This window comes from Biomphalaria glabrata, chromosome 12, assembly GCF_947242115.1.
Source record: "Biomphalaria glabrata chromosome 12, xgBioGlab47.1, whole genome shotgun sequence".
Taxonomy (NCBI): Eukaryota; Metazoa; Mollusca; class Gastropoda; family Planorbidae; genus Biomphalaria; species Biomphalaria glabrata.
In genome coordinates, this window is record NC_074722.1 from 24,175,173 (window position 1) to 24,199,377 (window position 24,205).

General features: G+C 36.6%; 2 protein-coding genes across 3 annotated transcripts in view; both read right to left on the bottom strand.

Annotated features, from left to right (window-relative positions):
- LOC106061344 (uncharacterized) overlaps positions 1 to 5,305 on the bottom strand; it is a 58,324-nt gene extending 53,019 nt beyond the window's left edge. The window contains exons 1-6 of the mRNA XM_056005373.1: positions 5,208 to 5,305; positions 3,620 to 3,716; positions 2,796 to 3,063; positions 2,340 to 2,413; positions 1,524 to 1,668; positions 396 to 434 (exon numbers count right to left, since the gene is read on the bottom strand). Coding sequence (XP_055861348.1) covers positions 396 to 434; positions 1,524 to 1,668; positions 2,340 to 2,413; positions 2,796 to 3,025 — 488 coding nt within the window. The 5' untranslated portion in view covers positions 3,026 to 3,063; positions 3,620 to 3,716; positions 5,208 to 5,305. The remainder of the gene's footprint in view (positions 1 to 395; positions 435 to 1,523; positions 1,669 to 2,339; positions 2,414 to 2,795; positions 3,064 to 3,619; positions 3,717 to 5,207) is intronic.
- A 3,376-nt stretch (positions 5,306 to 8,681) lies between these two features.
- LOC106070694 (dopamine beta-hydroxylase-like) overlaps positions 8,682 to 24,205 on the bottom strand; it is a 50,478-nt gene continuing 34,954 nt past the window's right edge. Inside the window, exons 9-12 of one of the 2 annotated variants that reach the window (XM_056006952.1) lie at positions 23,346 to 23,448; positions 16,871 to 17,056; positions 11,203 to 11,371; positions 8,682 to 8,974 (exon numbers count right to left, since the gene is read on the bottom strand). In XM_056006952.1, coding sequence (XP_055862927.1) covers positions 8,843 to 8,974; positions 11,203 to 11,371; positions 16,871 to 17,056; positions 23,346 to 23,448 — 590 coding nt within the window. In that variant the 3' untranslated portion in view covers positions 8,682 to 8,842. Of the gene's footprint in view, positions 8,975 to 11,202; positions 11,372 to 15,079; positions 15,274 to 16,870; positions 17,057 to 23,345; positions 23,449 to 24,205 lie in introns of those variants that run through there. The other variant, XM_056006953.1, reaches the window with a different exon arrangement.

A 24,205-nucleotide genomic window follows, 5' to 3' on the forward strand; every position in this document is an offset into this window, starting at 1 on the left:
CTATGGTCTCTGCTCTGTCTCGCTAAGTACGATATGGTCTCTGCTCTATCTTGCTAAGTACGCTATGGTCTCTGCTCTATCATGAAAAATACTCTATGGTCTCTGCTCTATCATGTTAAGTACGCTAGGGTGGGTCCGAGCTCTTTTGTGGGCGCTCAGATAACACAACAGCTCGAGTGGGGATTCGAACTCTAGCCCCCCTTGATAGGTAGCCAAGTGTTGTTTTTTTCCATACAGCCACGCATCTTCACTGGATAATATAATGACATGCAGTGTTTTCTAAAGAAAATGCTGACATTTTTATCTTATGTATTAATTTATCATTTTGTAATTACATTTTAATGTGGGAGATAATAAACACTTAGTTTTGGAAAAAAAAAACATTAGTTACCTACCTTTGCAAACTAACATTAAAATCCAGTTGCTTCGTTTCTCTAAAAAAGAAAAAAAAAAAGAAAGCTCGCTTATATTATTATTAGTATAATTATTATTTTTATTCATATTATTATTTTAGAAATAAACTAATATTCATTCTCTGGCACTGCCAGGGTCGAAATTCGTAAGAGGTCAACAGAATTCATTGTTGTTTCTTTAATTAACAGTGTCCACTGGAAATATTTCTGGTGATGTGGCAGCTCTGCAGTAGTACCTCCCTCTAACGGTAACGACAATCTACTCAGGGATGTTTCAGGTGTCTGGGCGATTACATTCCACCGTCGTGAAAACATATCTATGCTAGTATAGTAGGTCATTGGTTGACTCGAGAACCTTCCACCCCCCCAGCGGGCGCCCATGCATACAGTATGGTCTATTACGGCTGTTGTCTCATAATAGCACCAACTTTAGTCAACGAATGTGTCAAGTAACCCTAACCACTCACTGAAGCTGCATTGCCCGGGCATGTTACCCTGTCTCATAGTGGCGCCCGGGTGGAAACGATCGTAGGAGGATACGATTAGGCTAAAGGGTAGCGAAACAAGACTCCCGTGGTGGTGCCTAAGGGGGTGCGAGAGCATCCTCATTGCACTGCGCGGAGTTGTAAAAAAGCTCCCACAACCTTGTCACAATCCAGGCGCTGTTCCACAAGGGGCCGTTACATAAGAAAAGGCGTGTCCCGCACGGTTAGCCTGGTATAGAAAAGAAAAATGGCGGGGGTCTTAGTAGATCTATACGCGGCCTCTTGCCACAAGTCTGACCCACCCGCCAGACAAAACAGTGTACACTGTTTTCATACAGGCCAGTGAGAGGGAGCTCTTGTTCACTTTTGCTGGCCTGGAGTTCCAAGAGCCGAAGGCTCAACTCTACCTGACAGTTTAAGAAGAAGAAGAAGAAGAAGAAGCCGCATTGATCCAGATCTCTTACTAGAATGCGGGAGCCGATCACTCAGTCAACACGCTCTATTGGTAGCAACCAATAAGTTCCATCATTTGTTGAACACTCTAGCTAGCAATGCCCCAATTTTAGGGACTTTTTCCTGATAAGGAATGGGAAGTATTGTGTCAAAGAGCAGGAACTCTACTCACGACTTGGCGGATTGTGTTCGCTCTCTCATCTCCATAAGCTTCGTGTATCTCCGTAGCGTCTGAGCGCGTCTTTCGTTGGATTCTTTGGTCGTTGGTTCGTCAATGTACGGGGTGTCCTCTCCGTAGAAATACTGCAGTGCTATGTCTGAATGAGTCATTGTATAGTGACAACTTAAATTGAAGGATAAACTCATGAAAGCGTTTCTTATTCTTATCACAACTTTGGTTTAGCTTTAATTAACCATGTTTAACCCAGCAGTAGGTATAATTAGTTAAATATTCTACGTATAATGCCAACCCACAAGAGAGAGAATGTACTATAGATCGTTAACTCTAAATTTAAATTTGTTTATACTATTGTTGATATTAACTCATTCTGTCTGCTTGTATGAATGAGTTCTTGTACACTTTTTATGATTTGCTCCGTTTTTGTGCGGAACTAATATTTTACCTTGGTAATGTGTACGTACATTACAGGCTTCCGTACCGTTAAAGTTGAGATAAGGTTCAGTTTAGGATTAAGGTTAGGGTTCATTGTTTGGATAAGGGATTAGTATAAACATTAGACTTTATTTTTATTTTAGTGGTTAGGGTTTTGTTGCCTAACCTGCACAAGACCTTGTTACTCGGTACATTAAAATTATTTCGCACGTGAACCCAACATATAAATATGTGACTGGAAATAAAAATAGCAACATTTTAGCTATTCGTGAAAGTTTTGGACTTTAATTTGGAAATCATGAAATTACTTACACCTTGAAATATTGTAACAAAAACATTTAATAGATCTATTAGTGTCAAAAAATGATAGTTTACCTTCATCAACTTTGCGAATCTCAACTCCAGGCTGGAAGTCTATTCTCTGGCCATCGGGAAGACAGTTCACATACCTAGAAAGAAAAGAACTTTATTTTTTGTTCTAGTTTACTAGAAGATTTCAGTGCTTGTTTTGTTTTGTTTTAGAAACCAGTTTGGGAGCACCACTATTTACTATTCCAGCAATCGAGACCCAGCTTTGAAGAAGCTGCGTATTTACCTATTGAGACTCAGTTGAAAAACTTTGCGATCTATGGAGTTGGGCTCATCTGGTTCTATGGTCCACGTTTTACAATGGTGTCATGTGGTCAACACTATGACCAACAGCTGTTAGTTTCTCAACGTATGTCAGGTGCCAATGGCATATGAATTAAGTAAGTTGAAAGATTTTGTCATTTTCAAATTTAAGTAAATGTTAACACTATAGAAAAAAAAAATGAACAGATACGAACCCACCTTCTATACCATGGAGTGTACACTTTGTTAGGGTACACTTTCATATATCTGCGCCTTGCCTTGGCGACGTCCGAAAGGGCAAGAAGCGGGAAAGTCAGGTCATCTTCAGCCATTTGGCTTACAACTTTACTTTTTTCCGTGGTAGTTTCCCTGGTGCTTCCACTTATTTGAGAACCGCTGGACAATCTGGAGAGGTTGAGAGAAAATCTGTTCTCCTCCTTGTCTGCCATACTGTTAGAGTAGTCTGAGTTGCTGAAGGATCTCACATCTGTAGAAAATGTGTTCTACTCAATGAACATTTGCTCTTCTTGTTTTCTTTTCTCTTGTTCAAACCCAAACTTCTCGTCATTAAATCAGTCTTTGTACTTAAGAACAGGATGTGATTACAATTTGTTGGACTATGAAATAATTTATAGTTAGTAAGTAAACGAGGCGCGGGGGGCTGAGTGGTAAAGCTTCCAAACCTGGGGTCATGAGTTCGTATCCTGGTGAAGACAGGGATTTTTAATTTCGGGATTGGGGCGCCTCTGAGTCCACCCATCTGTAATGGGTACCTGACATTAGTTTGGGAATATACTTTGTCGATCACTTAGTCACACAATCAGTAACATGCCACAAACTAATGATCAAACAAAGTTAGACAACGTATTCGTTCTGTTTCTAAATAACTACAAACTTCCCTCTTCGACGTGGATGGTAAACTTCTAATGTATTTAATGGTAAGATCTAACACTAGTATCTCATCAACTACTCATTGTTTTAAAAGGCTAAACATTCTAGACTTATCTCTCAAATGTAAAACTATAATTTATATGAAGACTCACCAACAGCTAAAGTTGAACTTTGATTATACAGCCGTTTGTTGTAAGCAGCTTTCAATCGCCAGCAGTCAACAAGAGCCAGAGGCTGTAGGTCAACCAACTAAACAAAAAAAAACAACTTTTAACATCTTTTTATAAACTTAAAAATTAATATTACCTAAAGTTTAAATAAAAAAAAATTACAAATTGCTAGAACCCTTCAGAGTTTATTTCTTTCTTTTAAGATTAAGTCTCGAGCTCTGCGCATTATTACCTCTCTACAGCCTCTAGCTTTAACTCCTATAGCTACTCACTTCAACATCTATATTTTTGAACTTCAGCCTCTAGATTCTAGATCTACTCTAGCTTTTAAATCTGCGCACTCCCCATCCTTTATCAACTCACTTCTATATCTACTCACTGTAGTCTGTGACAACAGCCTCAAGAATTCATTCACTAATTTTTATAAGTAATAGCCTTAAATGATTACATTAATTTCCTTAATGTCTTCTTGCAAGTACTAGTATCATGATACTCAAAACTTCCATTCTTTCAAGACTATCAAGTTCTACTATTAACATGCAGTTGTTATATTAAACGTTGTGGGCCTATACTGAACCCCCCTCACGACTCCCGCTATTGATGCTGGGCTACTGCATGCAGTCAAAATTTATATATTTAAAATATATTTCATTAAGTTTAGATTATTAAGACTGTAGCTATAGTTTATCTGCAAGCTGGATCTAAATACGAATAAATGAAATTAGAACTAGTCTCTAGATTATCTAGAATTACTAAATATTATCTCTAAACTGTTGTAAGAAAACAAATAGTTAACTGACAAATTATTATGGAAATCCCATATTAATGAAATTATTGAAAACATTCAATAAAGCATTAAGGTTTATAAAAAGAAGAAGAAAACCAACGACTTTCAAGCCAGTGATTCTTATCTTCTTATCTTATATAATACAGACGTTACTTCATATTAACCAATGACCTAAATTCTGCCAAGTCACTGGTTTTTATTGCTAGTTCAGGCAACCCATTCCATGCTCTAAATATCTAATAGCACAGATCTAGGGAAGAAGGAGCATTTGTAAAGATTTGTCCTAGCATATGGAACGAGGAATGTACCTCTATCTTTGTGTCTTTCTGGTATTTTATTAAATTTTGTTTTTGCATTTGAAGATTATGGTTCCGTGTTTTATGTATAATTGCTACTTTACTTTTGAGATTTCTATCCTGAAGGCTTTCTAAATTTAGTGATTTTACTAAAGGTGTTACTCTAACATGCATGACTTAGATTAACACACAATGTATATAAGACGTAGATATAATTATCTTCTCTTTTGAAGTAACGTCTGTAAATTATAAGATAAGAAAAGTTACTTGATCTAGACATAAAATTATCTAGAATATTCTAAAAAGATTAAATATAGACTCTAGGTTATCTAGAATAACTAGATCTAGATGCAAAATCATCTTGAATTACTAAATCCAGATCGATTCTCTACTTATAATCTATTCTAGTCTAGATCTTAATCAATCTAGCTCTATATTATATTTAGTCCATAAAATTCTGTTTGTTTTTTTCGTTTTTTTTTCGAACTCTGCATTGATGTATTTCTATTCCTCTAGATCTAGATCCAATTGTATTTACAGACTTGTTCCTACACAGAGAAGGAAAAGGCTCTAAACTCTCTTCTTTACCTCTCTGCCTTTAGGGCCAAATCTAAGACATGGCTACATAGGAGGTGCGCTATAGTGCAATGGAAACTCAAAGCGCAATTTTGGTGTGATATTATCATGTCGGTCTTCAGTCAGGAAACAACTTTAGATCATCTCAAGGAAACAACTTTAGATCATCTCAAGGAAACAACTTTAGATCATCTCAAGAAAACGAGATATATGCCTGCACATTAGCTGTGGTCGGAACGATGTCACCCTCTCAGCAGTTTCCCCGTCTCCACGCATCTGATCTGTCCAAATATCAGGATGTAGCACTGTATGCTGCAATGTACCTAAGGCTCCCCTTGTTCTTCAGAGTGGACTACCGAACTCTTTTCTTTGTCTGGGTATTCCTGCAACGCAGCAGTGGTTTGAATTCAGTCTTTCTCCTAAGTAGCCAACCAATGCCGACGAGGCCCTCCGTGACCGAAGTTTACTAGTGGAAAATCTATAAAAAGATAGCTAGTGGTAACATGGGGGATTTGGTAACAATATAAACTGCCAATCATTGAGATGTCTAAACTATAGCACAATATTTTAAAATTAAATTGGCAATAATAAAGTTCAATTTAGCGACATTAACATTGTTTCTTTAGTTCATTTTGAAAATATTTTGTTTTCAAGTGGTAACTTGAATGCCCCATTTGTGTTAGAACATTTCCCTAGCCAGTTTTTTTTTTATCTTAACTACACCATGCCCCCATATCGCAATAGAGTGCGAATGTAAAGATCTTTATAAAAATCATCAAATAATTGGCTTTTAGATCTAGACTTAGAAGACGATGTGCAAAATGTTTCTGAACATTCATTTATTAACCCTTAAAACGCGTGTGGTAGTTTAGCCTCTAAACAAAAAAACAGCTCAGCACTTTAAGGGTTAAACTGTTCAAGAATTAGGGAATACATATGGAAATACCCGTCTGTCATAAGAGAAACATTTTCTAGTCCCTAGCCAAATTTTAATTAACTTCTTTTTTTTTATATTGACAGATCATAACGGTCAAACCAGAGTTTGTCCAGTGTGGCCAAAGAGCTAGGAAGTAGTACGCCTCCCAACGATATAAAGCAACTGTCAATTTTTTAAAAAATCGTCTTTATAACCTACCCTGAAAATCCAGGTTCCATGAAGGTAAAAAGGTGAATAGAGGTTTTGTAAAAAAGAGAAAAAAAGACACAAAAATATATATTTATAATATGTTTGGATTCCAAATTAACATTAAGTATGCTAAATGAAAGCTATTCATTTCTCTTTTTACAATACCTTTTTTCAAGTCAGAACTTCATGGAACTTTCAGCATCTCAAAAACGGCTCTAATGATTTTCTTAGAAATTTATCAGTTGACGTATATCGCTGAGAAAAGAATGACTATCTCGTTGGCCACATGAGGAAAACTCTGGTTTGACCGTTATAATCTGGTATATTGTTTTAATTTATGTTTTTGATTTCCATCGTAGCTTGTAGTATTTGTGGTTAACTCTTTCTCTCCTAACTGACGATACCAGCGTTGATTCCACCAGAATGTGGTAAATAATTACGGAGAGAAAGAGTTAAATTGTTAAATTGATGGCTACGAAGGATCCTAAAAATAACAAACCCAGACTATGTCACCACTAGAGAAATCATTTCCCTTCATGGCGGCCACTCCCGTGATTGAAGCAAAGACTGAAGACGTAAGAGATTCGCAGAACCAAAAGTAATCCTCGAAGTTTAGCTAAATAAAAAAAAAAATATATGTGACAACATTGATATTCAATTTAGCGTCCTTATTATTGATAAGTTTATCGTTAAAAATCATCCGTTCTACCAACCCCTAAGTCAAGTATCCCCATTAAAATGTCTGTTTCGTTTTGAATATATTAAGCCTTAATGTGTGTGTGTGTGTGGTCGTCTGAATGGTTTGAGTCTGAATGATTTGAGTGCGTGTTGGGTTGAGATGCATCTATAAGAACTAGTGTTCGTGGGCGTGTTCTGTTGCTTTTCATGCGATGGGTGGGCCGTTCCCGTGTACTGTTTCTTATGCAACATGTTATTGTACGTCGTGACATCTCACTGTAAATGTCTGAATGAAGAGCTTACAGTTTTTACCACGCCAACCGCAACTTCCCCCTTCGGCCACGTGTTAAAAAAAAACATTTTCATAGAAAAAAAATGCATTGTTTGTTTCGGGTATTTTTTTAGAGTTGAAGATAATATACATCCTTGTTCAAACCTGCCGCAGAAGGATGGGGAATGGCAGCGGAGATGGCATGATCCTAGAAATAGAGAACAGAATGATAGTCCTGAGCGCATACAGCACGACCAGACACATTATATGTTTATGGCATTTAACTTCTTAAGCATATATGAATAATAAATGTTACCCATATTAGACAAGTTAAAGTTAAATATCGAAGTCTTTCGTATTACTTATGCTGGAACAAATTCATGCAAGTGCTACTTGAATAGGAATGCAACATATCTTAAGATAAAATAAAGTACAAAAAAAAATATTAAGAAATCCTTTTTTAAAAAAAGGTTATTTTAGGGGAAGAACTGTGCTCTTACGTTTAAATCTCTAAATAATGTAGAATTAATTTCTCTTATTCAATGCAAACAAAAATAATTAATTTTCAATATTTAATTCATTCATTAGTTGGTTAATTCATTTTTGATTTGTGTTTAGTTAGGTACAATAAATAATTGTTTAAAGTATTGTTGTAACATAGTAAATTGCTAAATTAAATAATCTCAAAGAGAAAACTGTATAACAAGACTAGTTCAATAATATAACATCAGTAGTTCAATAACAAGTAGTCAAATAATCAGTAATACCAACACTACTTTCTTGTTTACAATCTAATCATCAGTTATCTCCAACTTCTTCTGTCTTTTGCTAACCTCTATCCAGTGTTTTATGGTGCACATGTTACTTGGTCACAGAAAGTGTGTGGGAGATACTGTGGCAGTTTCACGTTTTGAGAGACAATCTTTTCCCTTTGCTAATTCCTGTGTGACTAGAGAGGCCAATCCTTGATACACAGCTGCTGTCTTATGATAGATGGGTCTTGCTATGGATAAGCCTAAAATATTTAATCGCCCTAATGTTTGATGAATCTAAACGTAACATACGCCTGACCACCAGACCGGAAATAGAAGTAAAACAGCAAATATCTTGTAGAGATCAAAAGACCCAGCAGACTATGGGATAGGAATAGCTAATCAAAAATAATGTATTTAAAAATATAATGTAAACAAAATATCATTTATAAAGTGCACATTATTGTAAAAACTTTCTGGATTAACATTATAAATGTAAATGGTGCACTGTACTAATAAATATAGATAGGTACAGAAATAATTGAAACACAACAAAAAAATGGTATTTAAATACGTTTATACTGTTAAATAAAAAAAAACACTTTTGAAACAAAATATTTTTTCATCATGTTTGAAGTTTGAGGCCAAATACCCAACACGAAAGCGATGTAACACAATATGGGCATGCATGTAAGGTGTCCGGAAGTGCTGCCCATGCTCTAGTTTTGGAATGCTGAAGCACAGAAAATCGCTGTAGAAGGATTCTGATTGCGAGAGGCGCACACCTTTCCTTGGCAGGATTTCACCCAGGCTAACATCGTCTGCCCTTCGTTGGTTTCAGTGAGAAATTTCTGATGAAACAACATTTGAATATAATGCAACGACTTTTAAAAAAAAAGTTTTAACAAGAGTGAATTCAAGGACTCAATAAAATTATTAATTATTGTATTTATTATCTTTAATATTTCCCATAAAGAACCTCATCTAACCTATCTAATCATACTGTGTTTATACAGCGCATGTTAGGTGCGTACGTCACATGAATGTAACTATTTAAATGTATGTCAACACGGCTAAAGTTACAGTTCGCAGCTTAAACGAACAAACTTATGAAATAAAAAAAAAAATTAAAAAATCTAAAAGTTAATTTGATTAAATAAAATAGACTATATTCTATATGCTCATGTGTTAAAGTAAAATAGTACATCTAGCCTTCACGATATGTTTTGTAATGCGCGATGTCATGAATTTCTATTAAATGTATGTCAAGACGGATAATGTCGTAGCATTAGGGAACTAATTTACATAAAATGCTTTTAAAACACAAATTTCAAGATTAATTAGCTTAAATAACAAGGTTACAAAGACAGTTTGTGTGGGAACACAATCTCAAAATCGGCCCCCTAAATGGTCCACCCAGGCAGGTAAAAAGGCAGGATGCAATATTTTAAGAAAGAATATCAGAATAAAATTCTAATGAAGAAAGACAGATGAAGCTCAAAATATAAGAATTACATTTTCGTAAAAAAAGAAAAAAAAAATCCTTATTTTCCTTTAGTTAAATGTTCCATGACTATGGTATCGCACTGCAGTCTACGTGATAATATGAAATACTACTTATTAATTGTCGTTTTAAATTATGTTCCACTTATATTCATACTTAATAGATTTTGTTTTCTCTTTCAAAAAAGAGTAAACATTTTTTTTTTGTAAATGTGGTAGTTTGTTTGACAAAACTTACTTAACTTACAATTGTAAAGTAAAAATATTTTCGAAAAAAAATCTAAAACCGATTCATAAATGTGTTAGAAATATGGTAAATAGTCATCTCTCTTACTGAATAGCCTCCTGTGTTTGTTACTATTAATAGTGAATAATGCAAAAATGGTAAATCTTAATGAAAAAACTGCTTGCATTGTTGATTTTAAACATTACATTTTTTTGCTTTCAAGAAAGAAAATGTAGTCGTTGCATGAGAACTTTAAAAAGGTCTAAAATATCACGATGTCAGATTTTCTATATTTTTCTAGATTACGAGATCTGAACGGAACGGACAGACAGACAGACCACACAAAACTAATAGCGTCGATTCCCCTTTAGGAGGCGCTAATAAAAATGAATGGACTATATTTTGAATTTCCTGTGTTACAGTAAAAAACTATCTTCACGTGATTTCCGGCTATGCGCATGCGTGACTTTTCGATCTTGTCTCATGTAAACATGGCTATATGACCTAGATCCATGAAATTATAGTACTTTCAAAGAGTTGGGCAACTTTTTTTGAAGGTCTCAAGTTTGTTTTAAGGTACCCATTAGTAACCAAGCAACATTTATGTCCAATGCTATCAAGATTGGTGAAACGGTTTCGGTTTCAATTAGGGACATACATATATAACTACACACACACACACTTTCTTCTTTATACATGTATTATATATAAAATTGATTGGTAGTTCTAGAGCATCAATTATTTAAAAAAAAACACAAAAAATCAAGACAGGAGTTTGTATATACAAAGAAGTTGTTTTTGTTTATTCGGAGTACCATAGCTTAAAAAAAATAAATCAATGGGTGGGTAGCTAATAAATATCATTGTTTAGCAAATAATACTCTAGGGGCAGAGACCAGGAGAACGACCACCACCATCGTTAAAAACATCAAGGTATTCATGAAAATTGTTATGACCCGCTGGCCAGACAAGATCTTCAATGAGGAACTGAAGCAAAGTAAAAAGCATTAGCCCATTGAGTAGAGCACATGACTTTGTTGATATGTTCATGAAGAAATAAAGTAGCTTGCCCACTTCTCCGTCTTTTCTCTATTTCATTTGCTGGCTTTAACTTTAAAACTTTGGTTTGTTCTTTGTTTGTTCTTGGTACTACTTTGTCCTACGCTCCCGATAGACATAGCGCAATTTCACAAATTCTTTTCTAATCAAACGAAATATACATACATTTTGAAGCCCTCATTTAGAAGTCCGTAAGCACTCACCTGAAAGTTTCAAATCCATCAACTGAAGGTCTTATAGCAAACATATAAAGATTTTATAGCACTAGCATGCAGGTTTTAAAACACCCACCAGAAAGTTTTTGAGCATTTCCCATTTAAAATTCATGATTATATTGGAAAAATACTGGGCACACTCTTCACTGCAAGGGGAGTTCTCCTGGCACTTCTTCCTTAGCTCATTGTACAAATAGTGTAATTTATTTGGAAACTCCAGGATGCTCGGGCCCCAATCACAAGTTCTGTAAAGGAAATAGATCTTTTGGAAAGGCGCCTAGATGCAAAGCAAAAAAAAAATACTTAATTCGAATCTAGGTGAAAGAGCACATTCTCGATTTGGGAATTTCATGCTTAATAGCGCATCCTGCACTGAGCGTTGGTTGGATATAACAAACACTTTAATTAATCCCTCTAGGAAGAACAAAAAAAAGATTTTCAAATAGTTTTTTTTATATAGGTAATAAGTTCGTAAAAAGAAATAGTATTTCCAGTTTTTAGTCAAGCAATTTTTTTGATGAATCTTTTATTTATTTATTAACAAGTGTACAAAATTATCATAAAACTTTTAAAACATAGCTTAAGAGAGCCTAAATACATTGGATGCATAAAAAGCTAGCTATTTATAGCTTTTCCTCTAAACATGAAAATGTCAAAATTTCATACATGGATTCTTTAATGTTTGCGGTGTACAAAATATGAACAATGGATTTCAGGAAGCATCTTTTTAGGAGGGGGGGGGAGGAGGGGAACTTCTTTCTCTTATACCACTATATCATAGGCGTAGGAATTTTTCGGGGGGGGGGGGGGTGGAATGTTTCTGCCCCCCCCCTAAATTATATATATATATATATATATATATATATGTGTGTACATAATTAATCTTTATTACATTCTGACACTTCATTTTTCCGGAGACGTTTATATATGATTTCCTGGAGTTAATGAAAAAATTGTAGACTCCTCGCCCTTGCCAGCAAGAGGGTCTGGGGGAGCGCTGTGATTATCGCCGCCAAGCACTATTTCCGTTATTGAAAGCCGACAAAATCCATATTCTGAGGTATCTACTATTCATTATCCTGCTATTAAAAAGTTTTATTTCAAAAATATAATCTGCTATTCTTACTTACATAGATTCTCAGGCGCCATTCTGAGCATTGGTTGGCAAGCTGCTTCCACAAAAATCTGTCATTTGCAATGTCTGAAGCCTCTTCCCACCTGCTCTGAGGAGCTCCATGAAAGTGTGGCACCAAGCTGTATTTGGATGACCCTGTTTCCGTTTTCCTCGTAATGGCCTCGATGTCATCGCAACTCTTATTATGTGTAATTCAAACCATATGCGACGCTCTGTCACAACCTTACTAACGGGTCGACTACCAGTTCGGCATAGCCTTTCCTTGATTGAGACCTGATCTCTATAACTGAATCCTTAAAACGGTCTCAGCCATCTTTGTTGAGCCACATTTAGTGTTTTTCAATTTTGGCAGATGACTATTCACTGCACGTAATCAATGGAGCCAAGCATTTGGTAGAAATGTGTAACATCTCTTGGCCACGCTCTTTGAATTAGATGACTGTAGTTTGCGTTAAATTTATATCGAAAAGGAATGTTGTCTTTTCAAAATCATCTGTTGGGGGAGGGGGGGGGGGTAAACTAAAAAATCTCTGGAGTTTTTTTTTTTTTTAATTCTATACCCCATTTAGCTACGGTCATAGAATTTGGTAACTAGTTTGGTTTAAAATATATTGAAGAGAGAGGTTTTCAACCTCAAAACTCTCTGTAGGGGGATTTTAAACTCAAAACCATCTGGAGAGGTTTTAAACTTTTAAAAAGCCCTCTGCAGGATGGGGTTTAAACTCAAAATCCTCCTTGATTTGGATATGCTCATATAATTTTTAGTGTGTAATTTGCTTTATTTTCATATTGAAGAGGAATTTTTCGCATAAAACCCAGCTGAAATTGGGACCTGGGGGGGGGGGGGTTAAACTAAAAACTACCGGTTTTTTTTTGGGGGGGGGTTACGATCATAGCATTTTGAGTTTGTAGAATCTGGTGATTGATGAATGGATAGTCTTATATTGAAGAGGGGGTTTTATCGTTAATTTCGGAACGGGTTTTAAAATCAAAATTTTCCTTAGCTGTGCTCTTGCAAATTGGGGATTATCGTTTCAATATGTTTCTTTTTTGGTGTTAAAGAAGAGGGGGATTTAACTTCAAAACCCCCTTGGCTGCGCTGGGGCAAGTGATGGTTTAGTATTAAAATCTCAACTAAAATAAACAAAATCAAAGCAAAAAATCAGTCACTAAACTCCGACCCCCCCTGGCAGGGGGTATTTCATTCTGGGGGGGTTGTACCCCAAAACCCCCCTGCCTACGCCCTTGCACTAAATAATAATTAGCATTTCTTGGGCAACATTTATTTTCTTATAACGCCCTTGACATTAATCTGTTCTATCTAATCCTTTGGAAATCTTTTTTTTTATGTTTTTCACTAGGCTCCATATTACCCCCCCCCTTTTTTTGTATTCACGTGTAGTTTCATACATCGCTTTCTTTTTTTGTCTCTGCTACAATGTTTTATAGCTTCAAGAGGAGAAGCGCTATTTCAAAAAAAAAAAAGGGCAAGCGAAGAGCGTATAACTACATCAGCTCACCATGGGCGTCCGCAGGATTTTTTGCAAGGGGGGGGGGTGCAAGTTGCCACCTATGGCTCAAAGTCGTAGCTGCAACTTTTTTATTACAGAAAATATCTAAGAAAAGAACTGATGCCTCTTCGCCTCTGTCACAGACTCGTTTGAGATTCACTGTAACATGAGGTGATTTCGTAGTCACTTGATTATCTCGTGCTATCGGTCTGAAACTGACCACGAAGTGAAAACCTCAGTAGTGTTTTGGTCCTCGTAGAGTAAGGACGTATGGCACATGTAGCTTTTTATTTTGTAGGGAACGATGAGTTTATACTGAAATGGAGTTGTGACTTTACTATATTCTATCATTTCGATATTTGTGCCTTTGGGGCTGGATTAGCCAAATTATGTTTACTCAATAAACGTATTGTCTGCTATCAAGTATCTTCATTCAATGTATTTAGTGCAGTGCGTTCGTTGTGTGATTAATAAGCATTAAGAGACATTCGCCCTAGCAGAAGTAAAGAAATACCAAGAGCGAGGTGTCTGTTACTACAATATAACTACACACTCATGAAACCCACCAATAGTTGTGTTACAGCCCCTCATACCTATGTGATATTAAGTGCACCTGTAAATACTTATTTCTCGAAATAAAAAAAAACGATTAACATGCGAAGAAACTGTAGAACGTATAAGCTGGTAAGTTTATTCGTGCGGCTCGTGCATCCCAACGGCCGATTAAACAAAAAATTAAACGCTGCCAAAACTGTCTCTACTACTGAATTGCTTCTGGTTGCGATGGACAAACCAGCAATGAACGCTTATCTGGCAGTTCTGATAATCTTCTTTACGTTGCAGCCCTTGCATCGTTTTAGGATATAGACGAGACAGGTTAAACAGAGCATTATTCTTACTTGAAAAGTCAGACGTTAATGAAGAAACTAACGAATCAAGATATGGAATATAAGGCCGTTTTCTGTAATAATCCCAAAATCCCAAAATATGGTTTTTGCTTGGTGTGTCTGTCAACTGCGAATTCTCGGCAGCACCAACTCAGTACCAAGTTTGTCTGCCTGAAGTCTCGCTTTCCTGAAGATGCAATCCCCGAAGTGTTCCTCAGCATGGTCATGTTGGTTTTTTATTGTGCCATTAATGTGACTTTTGTTTGATGTTAAGTGGCACTTACGCTAAGATGGACAGATTGCAAAATAACAGAAACAGGTTGAAGAACAGATGAATAATTGAAAACAATTAAAAGACAAATCAGAAACGCATGAAAGCAGGCATTTATTACACATATGCAGTTTGACTGGTTTCACTTACAGCCGTTATTTTAAAATACGCCTAACAGTCAAAGATCTTCTTACAGTTATGACTTAAAGTGCGAATGAATTAGTATTTCTCAGTCCATCGTGTCTCACACAAAAGAGGTAAATTTAGCACCAACGCTCTCGCTTGGGACTGTTACGGAAGAAATAGATAATCTTCTTGATGACACCAACAGCATTTCGTATATCTGAAACGTCATTCAGGTCAATGATAACAAGTTTAAGTCTGTGGGACGCGCAACGGACTAGGTCTGCTTTTGGATATTTTTCATAAATCCATGCCATCGTAGCCTTGGCCGAGTAGCTTATCCATGTCTAGACTATACATAATGCATTCGCTGACAACAGTACAATCGCCATCAACTAATCCAACTTTCAAACACGTCTATTCAGTGCTTGGGATATCTGCAGTTTCATCACCGAAATACCAAGAAAACGCATTTAATTCATGTCGACAAATCAACGTTTTGACTTAGGTGGCATGGGAAGAACTTTCTTATATCTCTTCTATCGCAAATTGGTGGACGTGTTTAACCTGCTATTTTATCGAGCGCTAAAACTGACCGCAACTCCACCAGACGTAAATGCATGCACCAATGTGACTGCACTGCTCAATCTTGTTCAAAGAAACTTTCACATATGTCAAATCTTTCCCTCCAAAACAAAACATAACATTCTAGACCTTCACTAAATATAATAACTATAAATTATGTGCAAATGAAAAACAAAATAGTCACGACTAACATGCTATAGAATATTGAATGGCAAGCCTATAATAAAGCTTGCATGGTCGGATATAACTATAGATAATCCTCTTCTAGTTTATTACAATAATAGCTTATCCTTATTAACTTTATTCAGTGGAAGCACTTCATGTTAAGCTGCTTCCTTGAAGAAGTTAATTGACTTGAATGTGTAAAAAAAAACTGGTTATTTTTGACTACTCAGAGGGGTGCACGTGCATGGTCAGCCATCAATGATAAGTCTAGGCTAGTCCACTACAACTGTACGTTAGTCACCTAAGACTAAGACTGCTTTATTGATCCTTACGGAAATTTGTTCAATTGCTACTCAGATTTTAAATTGATCTGATGGTGCAAAGAAAAATGGCTAGAATTTGGCTACTCAGAACTTTGCACCCCCCCCCCTCTGCGGGCGCCCATGCAACTCACTCTGTCTGTCAGTCTGTCTGGTAAAAAGTTTGAACGTGTGTTTTTTTTTTCTGCCATTTCCAATTCTCGGATCAAATGAAAACATTGCACAATCATTCATTAATCCTGACAAGACATGAATCAATAAAAAAAAAACACTAAACAATTAGTTAATTAATTGTTGGTGATTGTTTGAGTTCGAAATAAGGGAAATAACTGCTACTGAATGAGAAAAGTGGATATATTCGTGGATTTAGTCTACTTAGAACATTTTGTTCTCTCCCACTTCCCAGTCTCGGTTCAAGTTGAAATTGTACATAATTATTTATAGATTATAACAATACAGGAATCCATCCAAAAATAAAGCAATCATTTTGTACTAATCAATTACTTTAGTTTTATATATATAGCAGAAAGGGAGATAAACCGGTAATTTTCAGATCAATGACAGTAGTCAGCAGTTTCTTACCTTAGATAAGCTTTTTTTTTAAAGAATTTTTTATTTCTATTTCTTGTTAATATGATGAACTTTAAAATGAAAATCTACAATGTACCTAAACGAAAAACTGAGCAGCAGGGATTATCATATCAACTTTTTTAACAAAATGACGCATTTTAATGCAATGCTACTTACTCATTCCCTATGGTCAAACATGTTTTTCCGACCAAATGTTCCTTAGGGTAAAAAAACAAAACTCCAAAGCACATTTCGTCACTCGCAGCTAATCCGAAGTAAGTGGTGCTGTTCCGGTCAAGGGTGGAGTAAGTGCAGTTGGTGATCACCTGATCCCCAGGATACAGTGGGACTGGTACGTCTATGCTGAAACATTGTCATCAACCCTTACTAATAATTAATCTTTATTCTGAATCATTTCTAAGGCCCAATTTAGAATTAACTCAATGAATCTTTTTTTTTTAATATGTTTTAAATTTTTAATACAGATGACTCTTGAAAGTTCGATACCACATTATCCGACGCGGCGACCGGTACGTGACGTTTTGGCGAAGCCGTTTTGGCACAGCCGTTTTGGCGCGAGATATAATTGGATGATAATTTAATAAGCAAGTAGCTTTTATAACAGTGTTTATTTGACTCTACTATAACATTGTATGTATGAATTCCAACACTTTCCAGAGTATTTTTTTTTTATAATGGTTTTGCTTATTTCATGAATATATAATAAGTCAGATTCCTGAATGGTAATGACATGCCATTTCCTCACCTATAATTCTATGTGAGTTCTGCTAAGGGCACTGCATGACATTCTTCGATTTCTTTCCAAAAGACATTTAAAAAAAGAAATGACATTAGTTTAATATCCGAACAAGCTAAGATACTCTTCAAAGATATAGTTTGCGAAATTGGGTTAGGGTTAAGGGTGATTAGGGTGACACATCTCCCCTTGACGCAGGTAAAGTCAAACAAATGAAGACAAGACCAGCTCTGAGCACTGGTCGTGGCGTCATGCGTCTGGCGATCATCTCCTTCGGACTGGTCATTACCTATGACACCTATCGCACCCCTCCCTTCTGGGCACATTTCACTCCTTGTATATATACTCTTTCCTCCAGCCCTTCCCTCTCTCGCGGGTAAGACGATAATCTGTTTCTAGCACTCCTCTGGACATCATTTCATCCTGTTTTTGTTTGTAAATTAAACAAAAAAAAATTGAAAATAAAAAAGTGCCTCTTACTAAACAGACATACATTATTTATTAGAGAAAATGATGTGAAACACAAACACACAATTACATAAAGTAAATGGTAAGTTACATTAATTAGCACATATAAAAAAATAATTGCACAAATAACTTACTTATAATACACAAAAACTAACAATGTTTTTCGCTTAAACTGTGTTTCAAAATGTATAATAAACAGATTTTTTTACTATATTATACCAAGATAAACAAAGTATACATTCTTCTCCTCCCGCCCCTCCATCCGCGAAAAAAAGTATTAATAACTTTGCCAATTTCATGCACGCATACTGTGAAGGGAGTGGCTTCCTGGTCTTATGCAATATTAGTGATTGAACAATAATGAAATAACAAACTTAAATACCAAAAATAATCGGACAAAAGTATCTCTTGTTGTGTACATGAAAAATACGTTCAACACAAACACACATACAAAGCATAGATATGTCTCAGTCTTTGTAAAGAAATAATACAATGAACGTAAACAATGTGACCAAAACATTTCGCGCCAAAACACCTGCGCCAAAGCCTCCTGCTTCACGCGGCGACGATATATGATGTACGATGTTGTAACACTCACTTTTTGGCTCTTTTCATTTGTATCTTGCTGTTTCTTCTTGTTTATTGAGATATTTTAAAGAGGGAAAGCTAAATTCTTTTTTTTTTTTTGTTAACGTGTATTGTCGAGCTTGAAGGAGGGAGGCGTAACAGAGGTGACCCGTAAGCGCTATAAAGATCAGCTCAGGCGCCATTTTGCCCTCACTGGTATAGAGGAAAGTAGCTGACATCAGACTGACTCCTTGTTGAAGAGCTCTCACAAGGTTTGCGGGACAATCATTGTAGATTCAAAGAAAGGCCATCATCGAAGACAGGCGCAGAAGATGCAAAGAAAACATAAATAATTAGCCAGCGAACGACGGCTTAGACTGTATGAGATGCGGGAAACTATGTAGGTCGCAACTAGGTCTACATAAATCACTGCACACATCCTTTAATCTTCGGACTTGAAAACATTGTCCTTAATGACCCATACATAGAATGCAGTGCCACGTCATTGGTAATCATTTCAAATTCAAAACAAAATAATAAATGTCTCACTAAGTTGCCTCTTACAGAAACGTTTTGTAGGGAGCCTAAGTCAAGTGTCAGGTTCTTCTCTCACTTGGCTCATTAGTGGTTACTAACGAACAAATAAGTACTACTAATAAACTCCAGCTATCCAGGAAAATAATAACAACTTTAATATAAAAAAAACTATACATAATGTTAGCAACACTCTCAGAAAATATTAACCGCACAAACGCCATTCCAGGAAACAACTGTCCAAGCTTCCTGGACTCGGGAGTCGGAACAAGATCTTATCTTATCTTATATGATACAGACGTTACTTCAAAAGATGATGACTACGTCCTACGCGTCATGCATTTGGTCATGCATAGGCTATTAATCAATGACCTAAATTCTTCCAAGTCACTGGTTTTCCTGGCTGACTCAGGCAACCCATTCCATGCTCTAATAGCGCTAGGGAAAAAGGAGCATTTATACATATTTGCACGTCGGTCTCTGTTTTTGTGTCTTTCTGAGTATTTCATTAATATTTAATTTTGTATTTGATGATTATAATTCAGTGTTTTGTGTATAATTGCTACTTTACTTCTAAGTCTTCTATCCTTAAGGCTTTCTAAATTTAGAGATTTTACTAAATGTGTTACTCTAGTCAAATGTAAAATATCAGACTGTCACAGATCAAAAGCTTGCTGACAGTGTCGCTCAATTAATATTATTAATTATTATTTATTTATTTTATTTCAATTATTTCCCCTTTCTATACGCAATTTCACCACAAAACCCCACCTTTTCCTCTTCTCGCTAGACTGAGTCCACCACCTTGGCGACAAGTAGGCCACGACTTTTCACCTTGACCGAGGGAAAGATCAAACAAACAGTCTTATGCGCCGGATGTCCGACTTTCACGGTCGACACCACCTGGGCTGGTATATACCTCATTCTTTCTTCCACACCTACCCACGTCTCTCTTTGATCAAGGAGATTAATCGTGTCAACACGCCTCGTGACATTCCAAGGTGCGACTTCCGTCTCGAGTCAGATTAACCCACGTGAGAGATAGTCTTTAGTCTGTCGCCTTTCCTGTTTCCGCCCATCTCTTCCGGACCTTTATATACTAGACTTAGGCGAGCTAGACTCACTCTATCATTTATCTTTCTCGCTGACCGTCGAGTCTGGACAAATCATTTATTCTCACTAGAGGAATACCTGGTGGTAAGCCGAACTTAATCACAGTTCCATCTTAATTAGTTTGTGTATATTTCTTGCTAGATATTATCATATGTATTTTACTTATTTTACTGTATGTTTAATGTGTGCATTGTGTACCTATCACTAGCGTAAGTAACAAACATAACCATTGCATTAACCTATGTCCACGTATGTACATATTTACATATTGCATTAACCTATGTCCACGTATGTACATATTTACATATTGCATTAACCTATGTCCACGTATGTACATATTTACATATTGCATTAACCTATGTCCACGTATGTACATATTTACATATTGCATTAACCTATGTCCACGTATGTACATATTTACATATTGCATTAACCTATGTCCACGTATGTACATATTTACATATTGCATTAACCTATGTACACGTATGTACATATTTACATATTGCATTAACCTATGTCCACGTATGTACATATTTATATATTGCATTAACCTATGTCCACGTATGTACACATTTATATATTGCATTAACCTATGTCCACGATATTATTGCTTCGTTGCTCAATTGATCATTGACGCAATCTTGTACATATTTGTACATCTTATTTTATTCCCTTTATCTCGGCTGACCGCCTTGATAATTTTACTAACGCATTAACGCTGCGCTTAGAAAGATACATGAATTATCTCCCCTTTTCCCATTTTACTTTGACGAGAGTTGCGCCCCTTGGGCGGACGCTCTCTCTCTCTCTATTCCAGCTCGCTCCATTGCTCATAGCCGACGGCCGTATGTAAATAATAGCGTTATGGTCGCTGACCATCGTCCACTCCCCCCATCTTCCAACTTATGTTGTTTAATTGAGATTATTATCTCCCTTTACTACGTACATTTTACATTGCTACTATCAGCCATCTATTTTCCAAATCCCATGTGTCATCATTTCATCCCATTGTACTCAAAAGCAATTTTACCAATCTGACGAATGCTCCTCGGTCAAGGGCGTCGATAAGATGCATGAAAGACGTCCTAACTTGTCTTTGTTTATTCGCAGCCTCCCTCAGGTGTCTGCCTATTCAGTGTCACCTGCCTACTTGACACTATTCAACTGCCTATTGAATCTGCCTATTGAGTATCATCTTATTCAGTGTCACCTACCTACTTGACACTACTCAAACTGCCTATTTATTTGGCATCACTCAACTGCCTATTCGGACATACCTTTTAGGACTACTTACCAACCTACTTGGCGCTATCGACTTTACTTGCCTGCCTATTTGACAGCCCACTTGTCAACTTATTAGGCCCGAAGTTCCTATAGACCACGTGTCTGTGCGAGACGTCATAGCTTCGACAAATCTCCGCAACTCACTTGACTTATCCTGCTAACGACGCTGCCCATGGCAGATCAACTCTGCCCGCAGCGCACTTGTCCCCACGGTAGCCGGCCACCTGCCCTACTGTGCCCACTACAGATATCAGGACTTTGGATTGAGACATCATAAGAACTGAATCACCGGCGACCTTCTACCCGCTAGAGCGCCACCTCCAGCTGCAAGAACTCCAGCTAGGACAACTGCCAGCTGCTACACCAGCAGGACAACCAGCTAAGTGCAAAGGACAAAGTGATACCTGCTCTCTAATTAAGTGCTTAGTATGATGATACAATATAGATAAAGAGGTAGATGCAAATCCCCTCCCCATTTTATTCTACCTTGTACATTTGTGTAAATAAATTTTCTTTAATTTTTCATTATTTGTATATTTCTCCATTGTTTGTCTCGTTGCGTGTCTGGTCCCGATTGATCGCTGATGGACAAGTGTGTGGCAACGCAGAAATAATCATCCCCTAGACACCTAACCAGCCACTCATACACGCCATGCACGAGGCCTGTCACACAGACCTCACTAACACACACTCTCACATTCAAGGAAGATTAGACAATTCAGTTCACATCACGTGCTATTCACATTCATAACCTGGGAGTACATATACAAAGAGATATGACTATTATACAGAAATATCAACAAAGTAACATTTTCACCTGTCCCTGACATCAACGAGTTTGAATTTCATAATGCAGGAGTTCAGTTACAGTAAATTTCAGTTCACCCCTGAGTCCACACAGCTCTGATGGGTAACTTAACAATCTTGCTCCATTTCTAAGAGTCCTAACCTGGTGTAACTGGTACTATGCACATTGATATATATATCTATATTGTTACAAATGAACAGTGATAGGTAGAGGTCAACGTATGACCCCGGCGAGATGACACAGCAGCTAGTGTTCTCTGGAATCTACATGTACAAACAAAGACAGGATGTGACGTGTCCACACGTGTTGTTCCAGGGGACGAACAGATCTAAGTAGGGGGACAGTTACTAATGAACAGTGACAGATAAAGGTCACTACGTGTGACCCCGACTTGATGACACTGCAGCGAGTGTTTTCTGGAATCTACATGTATAAATAAAGACAGGATGTGACGTTTCCTGACATGTTATTCCAGAGGATACTAGGAGTGTTTGTGCAACTTTGGACAAGCGATTAGGGACTCTATATAAGCCAGAAAGTTAATGTGAAAGTCAGTCGTATGGAGTCGTGAGTGAGCCGTTACAGTCGATACAGACTATGTAAGACGTGTGCGGCTCTGTGGAAGAGAAATGTGTACGACTCGATGCAAGTTAACTAGGGTAGAGTTAACTGGAGTGGACTACTGTCGTTAAAGTCTATACAGCGAACTACAGTGGACTTGAGCCGTTACAGTCGATACAGTCGATGTAAGACGTGTGCTGCTCTGATTCGGTAGACTTGAGTACGACTTAGTTCAGCTTTGGGAGACCTGGAGCGACACTGGGAAGTGTGTCGTTGGTCTGTTCTGTGGAATACGGCTCGAGGAAAGTTGAGAAGAGATGAATTGCAACGAAGTGAAGAGATGAATTGCAACGAAGTATAGCTAACTGTAAACTGACAGATATTGTACAGTCTTCTACGCTACATGTTACAGTAACGAATTGTTAGAGTTAATAGTCATTAAAGTTATATGAAACTGAAAGTTTAGTCGTCAAGTTCTTTGCTGTGTTTTTTTTTATTTGTGTGCCAACTAATACATCTAGCCAGAAGATTCAGAAATACGTAACAATATATATACTTACTAAGTGAACAACCGAGGACCGTCACTCTTGTAAGTTTCTTCATTTGTTAAGTTCACCAAAGTATGTGAGGTGTGACGACGTATTGTAATACTCATATGAACACCTAGAAATAAGAATAAATAAACAAAATATTGTATCGGTATGGAAAATGTATTAAGAAAATGTATTAGGCAGAGTTTATAAAAACAAAAGAGCAATGCATAAATTCATACAAGTTGTACTATCTCTTCCTCTTCACTTTCCAGCGGACCTTCCCTATAGCACTTTCCCTGTTCTGGTCATATCTATCTATCTATCTATCTATCTATCTATCTATCTATCTATCTATCTATCTATCTATCTATCTATTTATCTAATCTATCTATCTATCTATCTATCTATCTATCTATCTATCTATCTATCTATCTATCTATCTATCTATATATATATTTATCTATCTATCTATCTATCTATCTATCTATCTATCTATCTATCTATCTATCTATCTATCTATCTATATATTTATCTATCTATCTATCTATCTATCTATCTATCTATCTATCTATCTATCTATCTATCTATCTATCTATCTATCTGTCTATCTATCTATCTATCTATTTATCTATCTATCTATTTATCTATCTATCTATCTATCTATCTATCTATCTATCTATCCATCTATCTATCTATCTATCTATCTATCTATCTGTCTATCCGTCCGTTTGCGCAGCTACTAGTTTTATGGAAGTGTGATTTTATTGGCTAAGTCAAGAGATATAGTTTAACAGAAAACGACAGACTTATCCACGTGGGAGTTTCTGTGCAATATAAACTTCTTTATTGTCTTTTGTTACTGTATTATTATGACTCTAACCTTTGTG